At 36.1% G+C, this 14,057-nt stretch overlaps 2 protein-coding genes across 2 annotated transcripts; one reads left to right on the top strand and one right to left on the bottom strand.

Annotated features, from left to right (window-relative positions):
- Positions 1–96: 96 nt before the first annotated feature.
- LOC141839610 (uncharacterized) lies at positions 97–5,270 on the bottom strand. Its single transcript, XM_074727401.1, is given in 16 exon segments — positions 97–372; positions 449–576; positions 660–732; positions 869–1,025; positions 1,639–1,759; positions 1,922–2,041; positions 2,183–2,302; positions 2,412–2,520; positions 2,693–2,754; positions 3,128–3,312; positions 3,415–3,497; positions 4,338–4,516; positions 4,611–4,728; positions 4,813–4,892; positions 5,061–5,238; positions 5,241–5,270. Coding segments are annotated over 16 exon segments (1,866 nt in total). The 3' UTR covers positions 97–249.
- A 1,460-nt stretch (positions 5,271–6,730) lies between these two features.
- LOC141840437 (uncharacterized) lies at positions 6,731–13,696 on the top strand. Its single transcript, XM_074728420.1, has 7 exons — positions 6,731–6,787; positions 8,430–9,664; positions 10,441–10,489; positions 10,571–10,686; positions 11,897–11,987; positions 13,153–13,200; positions 13,412–13,696. The coding sequence occupies exons 2-7, from the start codon at positions 8,448–8,450 to the stop codon at positions 13,457–13,459; spliced, it is 1,569 nt and encodes a 522-aa protein (XP_074584521.1). The 5' UTR covers positions 6,731–6,787; positions 8,430–8,447; the 3' UTR covers positions 13,460–13,696.
- The last annotated feature ends 361 nt before the right edge of the window (positions 13,697–14,057 follow it).

Below are 14,057 nucleotides of genomic sequence, written 5' to 3'. Positions count from 1 at the left end.
AATATAATGAACAGAGAGAAACTTAAAGTGACAGAACTTTATTAACATAATTTCCTAAAATACTTAATTAATCAATTTTGAACTGTAAAAGAAAGAGAAAACAAATTCAGAGGCAAGTTGCAAATATCAAGCACAGTTTGAAGAACAAATTCGAACTTTTCCCAGAAAACAAAAAGCAATTGTGTTTAACTCTGCATCGCCAGCTTTACAATTACACAGAGTGATGGAACTGCAGGTCGTCGGCTTCATTTATTGCAGCGCTTGCATCATGATCGACCTCTGCAGAAGCTGCTGTTCGTAAAGAGACTTGAAGATTCGATACTTGGCCTGGTGGTATTTCTTCAGCTTCTCGTTCTTCGATGCATGTATAACCTGCAAATCATAGCAAGAATCAAGTTTAGTTCTTGAATATACCCACACAACTCGAAAAGGACTGCATTTTGCGTACCTGACCAGCTGCATTCAGTGCTCTCATGGCTTCATGAAGGCCGGTGTATTTCTTGGCAGCAACAGCACCTAAAATGGCAGCGCCCAGAAGCACTGTCTCACTCTCTCTTGGAAGAACGATTTGGCAGCCTGCCAGTTTGGCAATCATACATTGTGATTTCTTAATTCTTATGGATGAGATGTATATTCAGTGTTAGTGGAATCGAGCTTACCTACGATATCTGCATGCTCTTGAACATAAAGAGGGTTTTTGGAGAGCCCGCCGCAGGCAAGGAGTGTATCGATCTGTCGGTCAGAGGAATTGAAGCAATATATTCAAAAGATAGAGATCAACACAATAAAATGCTCGGTTGAAGAACACATACTAATGACTATAGAGAAAGTAGCTATTAAAAGCTTCATAGAGGAGTGAATGACTTGCCTTGTGCCCTTGAGAATTGCAGTGCTCCACGATGTGCCGAGTGCCATATGCTATGCCCTGGATTGTTGCTAGGTACAGAAGTGCCAACTGTTGTTCGCTTGTATCGAGGGTCAAGCCGCAAACCATTCCTTTTGATTTGGGATCAGCAATGGGTGACCTGATCATGGTTACATTTGGATGCAGAGACAGATTCTTTAGGATAAAGTTAATGGTTATTGAACGTTAAAACATAATTTTAACACAAATGACTGAATGAATCTCAACTAAAGGACAAGCAACACCAACCAAATATTGAATTAAATTAAGTGTTTGTTCCACCAGTCCCTCTCTTATATATGTGCCATTTCTTTTTCGCTAATTCAATTTTCTTCTAACTAAACCAAACCAAACCAGACTGACTGCAAATATTATACTATGAAAGTGATCAATAGTTTGGTGCTTTTACAGTCATTTGATTCTCAAAACATACGTGATGCTAAGGAAAGATGCAGGCGAAACTTATGATGCCGCTGATTCCTTATCGCATGAAAAATCACATGAGGAAGACAAAAATGACCAATTTGAATGGTACTTATGACTAAGTGATCTTTAACGAGTTAAGACTGTTACATACAATAGATTTGTAGAACATAGGCATTTGATTGTGTGGGCATATAACTCATTTTTTGGCTTGCGCAATCAACAACCTCGTTTTGTGGCTTGCATCATATAACTTTTTTCTTTGAACAACCAGAATCAAAATAATGGCAGTATAGTCTTTGTATTTTTACCTGTTTCCATGAAAATCAGGAAGAACATGTATGTCTTCTGTCAGGGCAGACAGAAACGGCGCTTTTCTTTCTTGCATCATGGACTCCAAAATCTTGTTCAATATTTCATAAATGGAAACATCTATTCGATTTAAAAAATCTAGTGTCAGCATCAAACTCATGTTAGTAGCTTATATTCCAATGTCGACAACTATATCCAGAGGCATTTTCAGTATGCACCAGGATCAATGAATTGCTACAAATCATAATGATAGCTTTTAAAGATACCAAATTGAAAGCTTACTTTGGGAAGCAGCCCGGTTGGCAATTAGCGGAGCAGCAGGATGGTTCCCGACCATGTGATCTAGAAGGGCTCCAGTTGCACTCTGCCCACCTTCAGTTAGCCAGTAACCAGGCAACATTGCTGCACCGAGTAAAATAATTGCCGTAACACATTAGTTAGAAAAAGTCAATAGATGGAAAGGTCCTAAACTGGAATAGAAAGAGAATTTGCGTACAGAATCAAACAGGAAGACATATCAAGATCCAAAGTGAAAAGAGATACCAGACCAAAATGGACCCCAGACACCTGGGATAAACAATTTGTTGCAAGAAACAGCCATGTGGCAAGTAGATGTCCCACAAACTAAGACCATTCGATGACAAATTGCCTCCTCATCAGCAACTGAAATACAGTTTCAATCTGAATAACATCCACAACTCCAACAATTCGAAAAAGAAAACTCTATTATAACATATTATGATAGAAATGAACTAGAACTTTCCAAGTGCACCTTGATGTTTAGACTCGATTTCAGATACACTTTCCATAGTTCCAACACCACCAGCATGAGCATCAATAAGTGCTGTTCCAACAGGAGTCCCAGCCAATAGGCCTAGCTCCTGAAACATAAATATAGAGAATATTTAGGAAAAAAAATGAAGACAATGCACACCAGAAGAGAATGGTTTTACAAGAAACATGATATGGATCATTTCTTTTGCTCTGATTACATATATATTCAGTGAATAGTTGTGATTGAATCAATGATTTCATCATTTTCTAGTTTCTTACCTTTGCAGCAGTTGGTGTCAAACCAGAACCCAATGGATAGCCAGGAAAAGCAACACTTCGACCTGTAGTTAACCAGGAAAATTAAGATAACTATCTAAAACATGTTGGAAGAAAAGAAGAAATGTAAATCAAAATAGCTATAGTTAGATTTTTTAGTTATAATAAGGTGTAGTAACATTCATTTTGTCTCCTATATTATGGTCAAGACAATTGGTCAATGAATGGGGCGCTGGAGACATATATAAGCAATCTAGCAACAAGAGCACACTAAATGTCTGAACCTGGACTTTTTGTTTGCATTGACTGCACTTCCATAGGATTTTGTTCAAGACATTTCATTTTTAAATCTTGTTTCCATGATGTTCAGAATATGCAAATTAATCTTCAAACAAAATAAAAATATCAAATAAAATCTGGTTGCCTAAGATTCTTTACCAATTTTTCCATGATTTCCATCTACGAGATCCCCCAGACCAATTTCCTCCCAAAATTCATCATCCCATCCACATGCCTCCATGCTAAGTGCATCCTTTTCCTTAGCAAGCTCCAGGTGTGCATGACCAAGGTATGTCCACTTGCAGACGGTTGTACACAAACTACGAGTGTCATCTCCTGTTGCCCTAACATCCAAAGACGGGGACAATGTTAAATTTTCAAATAAAATTTCAAAGTAGTTCCAAATAAAACAGTGTCTATAAAGCAGATAAAATTATTTGACATACCTGAATGATAACCAGTCACTTAAATCCATCCATCTACATACCAGAGACCAAGATTCTTGCAAATTCTGTTTTACCCACAATAGCTGCATAGTTAAGTTGCATTAGTATGTATCAGTTTTACTTATAGATAAACACTTCCATAAATGAATACAAAGATATATGCAAATACAAAAGAATGTCACATTGAATTAAGAGCAATAGAAATATTTACCAATCACTAAATCCACGACCCCCTCAAAACTAAAAGAGATGCAGAAAAATAAAATTCCAGAAATTGAATGTACCTTGTTGTCTACTGAATTAGCATGTTAAATCATACTGCACCACCTTTATGAATGAAATAAGTTTTCATCATCTATGTTCAAATTTTCAAGAGCATTGGTTCTCGTACTCATGGGTAAGCAATTGCTAGACTGAAACTACAAACTCATGATCTGAATCAGTAGCAAAGAACTGCATGTAAGATCAGAGGTTTAAACTGCAGAATCTAGAGTAAGTATTACCACGAACTTGATAGTTTATTGTTAACTTTCAAGAGTCAATTCTTAACTAGAAATGTGTCTTTGAGCAAGATGAACTAATAATGATGATGAGAAGTCTATTATGGAGAAGAAAAATAACAACAAATGACGATGAGGAGTCCAGCAATAACAAAGTAGGGTACACATGAACCACAAGAATACTTCATGCAGCTGGATCAGAATTACACTTGTAGAAGCTGTCCCATATTAAGACACCATAATTTGGCAAATTTGTATTGATATCATATGTGTGAGCATCTCTAAGTGAAAGTGAGATGCTAGGTGCATGATTCATCGTGATGAATGATAGCCATGCAGATTTTCAAGACAAACTTAGCCTTTTTATTTGATGAAAAAAATCGTTGCTAAAAACTCGAGCTCATCCAGGAAAATTTTGAGTACCTTGGGCGCTTGCATCTCAGGTGACAAAGAACCACCACAATACTGCAACACAGTTGACTTGCAAGCATTAATTCGCTCAGCCTGACTCACAGCCCTGTGATCCATCCACACAATGATATTTCGTCTAGCATCACCAGACAATGAAACTGAAACAGGGGATCCATCTGAATCAACAGCGACTGTAAAAGACACCCGAAATCTGAAATAAATTACAAAAATCATAATTTGAAATCACTACTTCGATAGATTTTTTTATTTTGCGAAAAAGGTTACCAAGGGAACAAGTAGCCGCAAATCCTAGACCAGATACTTCTTGGGGACCAACATTAGCCAGAGCGCACGCTGCTCTCACAGCAGTACACACAGCGTGCCAGATATCTGTCGAGGATTGCTAATACACGAAATAGATAATGTTATCCAAAGAAATGAATAGACAAACGAGAAGTAAAGCCGTAATCTGTTGTTGCTTCACAACCTCAATGCAACCTTTTTCCTTCCATATTTGTATTGGGCTGCTGGCCAAACCAATCAGTCTACCTTTCTCATCAAAAAGTCCTAACATCGAGATGAAAAGAACCATCTTTGAGTGGATTGGACGCAAAGCAAGTCGCAAAAGCCACCCAAAAGATGGATAAATAGCATCATGATGATCAAATCGACCACAATCCCCCAATCGATTCAAGAAAAAACGCAAATGAAAACAAAAGGCAAAAAATTTAATACCGGCGCGGGCGCTGCCGGTTCCGACGTCGACGCCGAGGAAGACAGTGCGACGGCCGCCGGCTGCGTGGGAGGAGGAGCTCATCTCGGCAGGGAGTGAGGCGGAGCGAGAGAGGAGCGGCGTCGCCTCGGATGCCAAAGAAGAGTACTGCGTCCGCCGCGCTGCAACCATCGCTTTCCCCCCTTAGCCTCTTCTTCTTCTACTACTCTCATTAATCTCGATCCGGAGATTAATTAGATATAACAAAGATTAATTAACCTTAATACTGCCCTTAATCAGATGCCAAACTCTGATTAACTCTCCCACTTGTTACCCAAATTGTACCCCTCGATTATTAGAGAAGGATTTGACGCGACCCCACTAGTGTTCCAAGATCTCTAAATTGGGTAGTTTAAAAACATTCTACGTTCGCATTTATATTTTTCCTCGAAAAAAATAATGAATTTTCCATTTATCTATGTATTTTCAATTCTAGATATTTTTCAACCAAATAAATAATATTTACTGTGAGATTTTTTCCCCTCGAAATAAAAAAATAAATAATTATAAAAAAAAAACACCAACTTGAATAATTGCATTAACCACTCATTTTCATTTTTCGCCAATAAATTCCATTATTTTCGAATAAATCCTACTCTGTTTTAATTTTCTTGGCGGCTGAAGCAGGCGCCATCAAGACCAACTGGAGGAAGTCGGCGGCGAGGTCGCCGGGGGGTGGCGGCATAGAAGCGGAAACCTCCGTCGCCGTCTATCTTCCTCTTCGCCGGACGCGGCTCCCTCGCTGGCGGCGGACAGAGCAATCATTCCGGCGAATTTTCCACAGGCATCGGCGGTGTGCATGGCAGCGCACTCATCCGCTTTCTTCCACGGCGGCTGTTGTTCCCCGTCGGCGAACTCTGATCCCATGGCAGAGTTGGTGGTGATGAAGGAAGAGGAGGAAATTTGAGAGAAAGCGCAACTAGGAATATTAATTTTAGAATTATCAAGGGCGATTTTAAAAAGTGAGCGAATGATTCAAAACAAGAGGAAGTTTTTCTGAACTAACACAAACAATGATTCATCAGCAATGAACTACTTTGATTTTGGAAATGAATGTTAGAACATGATTCAAGCAATCAGTATCAGTAATTTTCAGCTTGTGATCGGTTAATGGGAAATGCTAAATTTCTTGATGATGCAGCAAAAGGAATGAATTATCAAAAGTATCACAAGATTCATTCATGTTTCACAAGGATCATTAGAACTTCAGATAAAATCCAAAAAGCAATACCTGAACATTTTCAGTTTGTGATCATAAAGAAGATGACCACAATTCTTTTCATAGCAATCAATGAGTTTTATGGCTACAAACTACTTGTTTGACTTGAGTTGAGTTTGAGTACCTAATGATCGAAAACTCGATCATAATCGTACTCATACGATATCATCATGATCGTCTGTTTACGATACATCGATCAGATCGGACGGTTGAGATTTGGAGAATGGTGGGAACACTAAAGCTTAAAATTTTTCTGCTCAAATTAAATAATTTTCATAATTTGGAGGGCACCCGAATCCAACGGTGGATAGCAGGGGAAGAGTGCATAGTATCAAAAAAGATCTCTATTTTGATACCCCAACTATTTAAAGGGGGGAGAGATCTCTGGAGACAGCTGCGTTGGTTCCGGAGAGGGGGAGAGAGAGAGAGATTAGGGTTCTTCATCAGCTATAGGGCTTCGTTGTAGCTTTGGTAAGCCCGATTCAGACCCATTTGTTTCTTCGATTTGCTATTTGATGCATGCTTGTGGTGAATCTGTTGCTTTGAGGTGCGAAATTGCCCTCTTTTACTGGATGTTATTCTGATATGTACCTGTTTAGTCTGTATGAGTTATCTTTTGCTTGGTCAACTTTGTTGGTTATATAGCTTGATTGGCATGCATTGATTTGAGGTATGATCTGCGGACCATTTGATTATCCTAGGGTTTTCTAGATCACCATGGAGAATGTTTGCCTGTTTGGTTAGCATAACCAGAAATCTGTGAAATGATGTTAGAAATTTGGATTTCTTATGCCACATGTAGGTCGCAGATGGTGGATACTTAGAGGTGATTGGATTGCCCTTACGCATCAATGAACTCTAGTACACGTCAGGGTGTTCAGGAACCATTTTGAGATATTTATAGTTTTTTTTTTGGATGACAAAATTTATTGTATTTTGGACATTTACAAGTAGAGGAATAATCTGTGAAAGATTCAACTTGAATAAGAATGGTTATTCCAACACAAAACAAGGAAATGGAGATGTTTCCTTGCTCTTTCTATCACACAAGCACACGCGAAGGCATGCACACAATCAATGCCAAAAAAAGTTTCATTGATTGCCAACAAAATTATATGATAGAGGTAAAAGAAGAAGATAAAGGAAGATTAAAAAAGGGCATGAATGAACAAAGAGGAAAAAAATGATAATTAGAAGCCATTAAGTGTTATATAGCTAAGTAATCGAAGAACTACATAATTTATGATCTAATAAGGTATTTGACACTAAACATATTTTTATTCTTCCACACTAAGTGATATATAACATTGTTATCTCACTATTTGGTTTTTTTTCGTATTCTTTGAACTAAAAAAGTGCTTTACCATCTTATCATCATCATCATGTATGCCCCAATTATTTGTGCTTAGCTATGTGAATCCTATCTTACCATTGAGCTTTATACAAGGCTATAAAAGTGCCTAATCACATAAGTATTTAAAAATAGATTTTGCAAAGTGAATGTCAGGTGGCAATATTGTTCGTGGTAACTCAGATTTAACAAATACTTACCACATCAATTTAACTTGGACCAAGTAATTTTCAAAATATCGAGCCATGTTGGAGTTTCTTGGTGTCAATGGGGAATTGGACGGGGAAAGAGGAAGGAGATGAAACAAAGAAGAGAACACAATTATATATATAATTTTGGACTCAATGGTGCCATCTAGAATGGTATAGGTTTGACATTTTATTATATGAATACAAGCTACAAAAAAATAATGAACATTATTTCAATTCATTTAGATGTGTTTTGTAGCATACTAAGGGGTGTTAAATGCCATTAAGATTACTTGTATCGAGGACTATCGAGATTCGATAATTTATCGGAATGATACTTTTTAACCGTACCATCTGGCATAATACGAGATTTTAAACCTTGGGACCAACACATATGCCTCTCATACTATGCAAGTTCATGGCAGAGTGGCATGCCAATGATGTGCCATGGTAATATGTTAAGACATTGTTGTTCTATGCCTTGATGTGTGCTATTGTATTTGCATGTTTTGGTGACTAGATATGTATATTTTTAAATTTATGAATTCGGTAATAGAACTGTGGTTACTTACAGAGTGGTTAAAATTCTATAATGTCTCCAAATCATGAAGAATGCCATTGTGACACCTCTAGAAATTCCATTTATACTGACAAGAAAGAATTTGAACTGCCTCCTAGTGGAACAATAGTTTCGTCTGGAAGCTGGACAGATGTATCTATTTCAAATGGCATGTGCAAGAGCTCAGGGCATATGACTAATAAATATGTCTACAAGAGGAGGAAGCTGCAAAGAAATTCACTTGTTCTTCTTCCAGAAGATAATAAAACAACAGATAATGACAAGGAACAATTTGAACTTCCTCCCGAGGAGGCAATAATTTCATCTGAAAGCTGTGCGCCTCCATTAATTCCAAATGAACTCTGCACAAGTTTAGGACATGATGGGTATGTGTACAAGAGGAGGAAGTTACAAAGAAATTCACTTGCTCTTCTTCCAGAAAATAATAATATATCTGATGAAAGACAAAAGTTAGGTGCCGAATTGTGTATTAGTTCTGAGGATTGTCAGTTGGAAGATAGGAAAACTGATACTGAGAGAGCTCCTGTTGATACTTGTACAACAGATACTGACTCACTTCAAGATTGTGGCCTGCATGCCATGCATTCTATTGGAGAATATGAAGCATTAGATAAAACAAAAAATGTAAAATTTCCCAAATCTTCACAGGAAAATCGTCATCTATCAAATGATAGATCTTCATCTTCAAAATCTAATTTGGAATCTACTGCAACTTTCATCAAGATAGACACAGATGATTCTTATTCTGATGTTCTGGAACTAGGAGAATTTGATTCAGCAAGGGAGTTATGTATCTATGTCCTCAAAAGGCATGGGCTAATTGGGAACTCTTGTGCTAGCAGCAGTCATTTTGATTTAGGAGTTCTGCTTGATGATAATAGCAAACTTTCTCAGAAATGCAAAATTTGTGGGCTACTTGATGACCCACTGCAGATGCTTATTTGTGACCAATGTGATGAAACATATCATCAGTCTTGTTGTGTTCCTCGTGTGACAAAGATTCCAGTCGATGAATGGTATTGCCAACTCTGTTTCAAGAAAAAGCCAAAGCTTCTAATCAGTAAGTCACCTGATACAGTGGGTGAAATCTCCAATCACGCACATAGAACATCTCCCAGAAAGTATTCCATATCCTTCATGTTGAAGGACAGTAGGCCTTATACCACTGGAGTTCGAATTGGTAAAGATTTTCAAGCTGAAATCATGGACTGGTCTGGACCAGTTTCCAAGTATGCTAACTCTTCACGTCTCATTGAATTTCCTAGTCTGTTGAAATATTTTCTGATATGCTAATCCATATATCTGCTTTGTGGATAAAACCTGACCTAGAGTATGCATTGTTCATATTACTGAAACATTCTATTGTATTTACTAAAGACAGAACCTGATCTATTGTAATCCAAGACTACAAAATGAAATGTTTCATATGATGCAAATGGTTTGCAAACTTTGTCTTGATATCATATGTATGGACTACAAAAGTGTTGCATTGGATTGATCTAAAATTATGGCAATCAAAGAAAAGATGAATGAGTTTATAAGTTATATATGCGTTTGCTAAAAAAAACAATATGGGAATGGGACATACTCCATGCTTGAAACATTTTATTTACCTTGATTGAACTTACGGAAAATTCATAGCAAATGGAATCCACAAGTTAGCTAATAATACTTAACTTCTTGATGAATTAAAAATAGGCTAAGAAGACACTGTGCCTTTTCCAAGATGACTGCCTATTTTCTATACATGCTTAACTTTGTCCCATGGTTTATGAGAAAATATTACTAGCCTTGATGATGATAACATGATACACACTAGATTTTATTTGTGAATCCACATGTCTATTTTCTTTGTTTATTTGCTTTTTATTTGCCATTGAAGATATTCCATTCCCTTGTGCACACACTTCTTGTTCTGGTGGCTTTAAATTTGTCACTTAGAACTTCAGTTGGTTATCCATGCCGTGATCCATATTGTTCCTGATGCATTTTCTTAATTATGCAGCAAAGATGATTATTTTGATGAGCCGTCTGAAATGGATACTGATGAATTTGTAAGTGCAAGTTTTAAAGCTTTTATCTATGTAATCATATTCCATGTTTATTTGGATGCTAAATGTCATACATTCTACTAGGTTTGGAAAGGAAGAAAGACACAAAATAGTAGCAGTATTGGTAATTGGGTTCAATGCCAGGAGTTATTGCACTTAGGTGGACCTAATGAAGGGATTATTTGCGGAAAGTGGCGCAGGTCTTTTCTTTTTCTTGTTTTTTACTAGTCTTACTAATTGGGAGACTGAATACCTATTAATATAGGTGCATCTGAAGAAAAAAAATTCCAAGTATCTTTTCAATTGACTATGGTTGGATTTGCTGGCTGCTCACGTTTGTTTACTTTTGTGTAACTTACCGACCATATGCAATATAAATCTCCTTGGTCTAAATTATTTGCAAATGATAGGATGCAAATTGAAAGTTTGAATGAAATAAACTTGAAGCTTGAAGGGTGCAGTAAAACTTTAGAAATTAAAGATTTTAAAATGAGTAAAATTAAATTTAATATCGAAATGTGATTTCTTCGTAACAAAAGCAGTGAGGTGTAGTTAAGTTGGATGGAATTTTTTTTCTTCTTATTTTGTGATTATGAGTTTTAGAGATCTTGGATCTCTTATCAAACAAGATGAAGGGGATATATCATTAATATGAAAATGATTAAGTGGTTAAAATGAAAAGGAACAGCTAGAGTTTTATTGGATAGTCTTGGATGCTTATAAATAAGCAAATTTTATAAATTTGGTATGATCGATCATGCTTTATCTGTTGGATTTTAGTTTATATATAATTAGAAAACAACACAATTGAGTTAGCGTAATAGAAATCAGAACCAAAAAATGAGTTTATGAGTCTATTAGAAAAATAATGCCATTATTTAGAGGTATCTAACAGTTGCTCTGCTAAATGATAAAATAAGAGAAGATAAGTCTAAGATGATCCTACACGGTCTTAGAACACTAATCAAAAGTGATTTAAATGGTCTGTAAACTACTAGGAGATAATTTTACAGAGAATCAAGATCTATGCAGTGTTCCTAGTTGAAACTCTATTTGTTCTCGTTATTAATTTTTGAATTTACTAGTCATACCTTCTTTTTTTTTCTGTTGAGATCTCGTTTTCAGTATATGAACAAAATTGAATATAACTTTGTCAATGATAAAAGAAGAAACAATGATTTGATTAATCTAAGATATTTGGATTTACCTTTTGGTCATGAATGGTGGTGATTCATGGAGAAAGGTATACTTCAAGTGGAAATGGGTATCAGACAGTCTAGATAGTTAAAGATAATTAAGTATTATGAATAATCGAGTTTAATCCTCATCCTTTAAATGCTTCTTCAAGATGTTTCTTGTATGTTCTCAAAAGTGTTTGAGGATGTAATCAACTCTCAATTTATATTGCAGGGCTCCTCTCTTCATAGTTCAGAGTGAAGATTGGGATTGCTCTTGTGCCATCGAATGGGATCCAATTCATGCAGATTGTGCTGTGCCTCAGGTGAGTGATCCTTAGTGAATCAACTTAAATTTTAGATAATACTTGTTATCTTATCGCCAATTGCCACTCTTTATCATATTCCAGCTATTACACGATTTTAAACAAAGCAGTAACATGTTTCATTCTAATTCCTTTTCTACTTACCTGAGTTCAGAACTGAAACCTTTTCTTATGTCTTTCCTTGATGATTTCTAAATATTTCTAATAGTATATAAATGTGATCTTTATAAAGAAAAATATATTATATATTAGCATTAGCCAAAAGCATGCCTACAGCAATGGCTTAAAACAAGACGATAGATTCTATCGTTAGATAATGGAATCAATCAGAGTTCAGCTTGAGTTGAAACTGTGAAGGGGTGAAGGGAGAGGGAAGGAAGTTGATGTGTATTAGATATGTATGTTCTTTGCAATATGCCTGGCTACTGGCATTCTGAGTTTCATCCACCATATTCCTCTTTCACCAATCGATATTAACATTAACTTCTTTTTTATGTAAAAAAGCTTCATTTATATGATGTAAAATGTGTTAAACTTCCGAAAACAGTTTATTTTTAGCAAGGGATATTGATAGAAATATCATAGGACAAAGAATGAGTGGTTGAAATGAGTGTTAGAATTCGGAAGCTTGTGTAATCATTGTGTCCCTTAAGATAATAGAAAATTTTAAAAAGTGAATATGATCCGACATACTTTATGGATTAGAGTATTGAATCGATAGGAAGTAATAGGCAAAAAAAGGTAAATGTAATAGAGATAAGGATGGTTAGTAGAATTACTATAAAGGATCAAAGAAAGATACTATGATCTGAAGCAACTGGCTTTAATATATAATAAAATGAGAAAAAAATATTTTAAGATGACACGAACATATCAAAAAATGACCTGTAGATTTTATAATGAGAGTTAAATTGATTAAAGGGGAAGAAGAAGGTCAAAGAAAATATTTGCCAATGTATTTAAAGACGATTTAATCGATTTAAACATTACTAGTTATGCAACCTTGTATAGAGCTCATGAAGCAGAGGGATAAGTTACATGTAATCGAACCCAAACAGTTTTAACAATGATATTCTGTATACTTTGTGGATCTTAAAAGTTGATCATTTTTTATGGTTGATTGTATCTGTTTTAGTATTTTTGACCTGTTCCTGTGCACCTGTAGGAACTTGAAACTGAGGAGGTTCTCGACCATCTGAAATTTGTAAAATGGGTATGTCAAGAACTATCCCTTTTATGTGATAGAATAATTTCTATGATATTTGTCGTCGCTAGAAATGGTTCAAAGAAAAAACAAGTTTTATAAAAGGATCAATCTATTCTACTCTATTCCTTAGCCATTTAATTCTGTGAACCGAATGCGCGATAAGTTTGTCGTTCACTCGAATCAAAAGATAGAACTTTAACATGCCAATGCCATGCAGCTGAGGCGTCGTCTGAGTTCTAAATCCATGAAAGACGGTTCCAGTTGAAGTATCGACTCGGAAGGTACAAAATGCCATGTCCCTGTTCTTACTACTTCTCGAACTGGAGGAATTTTGTTGTGTGAAAATTTTACAGTATTACACCACGTAATTCTTGTATATATAAATATGTAGAACTGGATATAGACAAGTATAATGATCCTATTTCCAGTTTTTGCGAGATCTGAGAGGTGATTGGGAAAATGAGATTCTTGTAGAGGAAAGGCAACAAGTTTTGTTGTACAAGCTGTGTAAGTTCACTAATTTTTCTCAGTTTCTTGCATGAAATTATTCTTCCATTTTCTGGAGCTTAAATGATCTTTTATGAGCAATTGCTCAAGTAGAATATAATCTTTGGAATAGGAGTGTAATCGAACTGAATTGAACCGGGCCATACAATAAGAGGCTTGAGTTGGAGCTCGGCTTGAGTTCAATTGAAGTTTTAATTTTTAAGCTTGAGGTCTGAAAATAGCTCATTTAAAAGTTAAATGAATTTAGTTCGAGTTCGGTTCTATATGATCTTGTACATCTCGTGAACACGTAATTTTTAGATGATCTTGTGTGTGTGTATGTTGCACACCCACCATGAGCATTTGGCGTGCGTGTA

The sequence above is a fragment of the Curcuma longa genome, chromosome 11 (genome assembly GCF_044706935.1).
Source record: "Curcuma longa cultivar G26 ecotype Majalengka, Jawa Barat chromosome 11, ITB_CL_G26_1.1, whole genome shotgun sequence".
NCBI classification, from domain to species: domain Eukaryota; kingdom Viridiplantae; phylum Streptophyta; class Magnoliopsida; order Zingiberales; family Zingiberaceae; genus Curcuma; species Curcuma longa.
The sequence above is the reverse complement of the archived record's forward strand: the minus strand, read 5'-3'. Positions and strand labels throughout refer to the sequence as shown.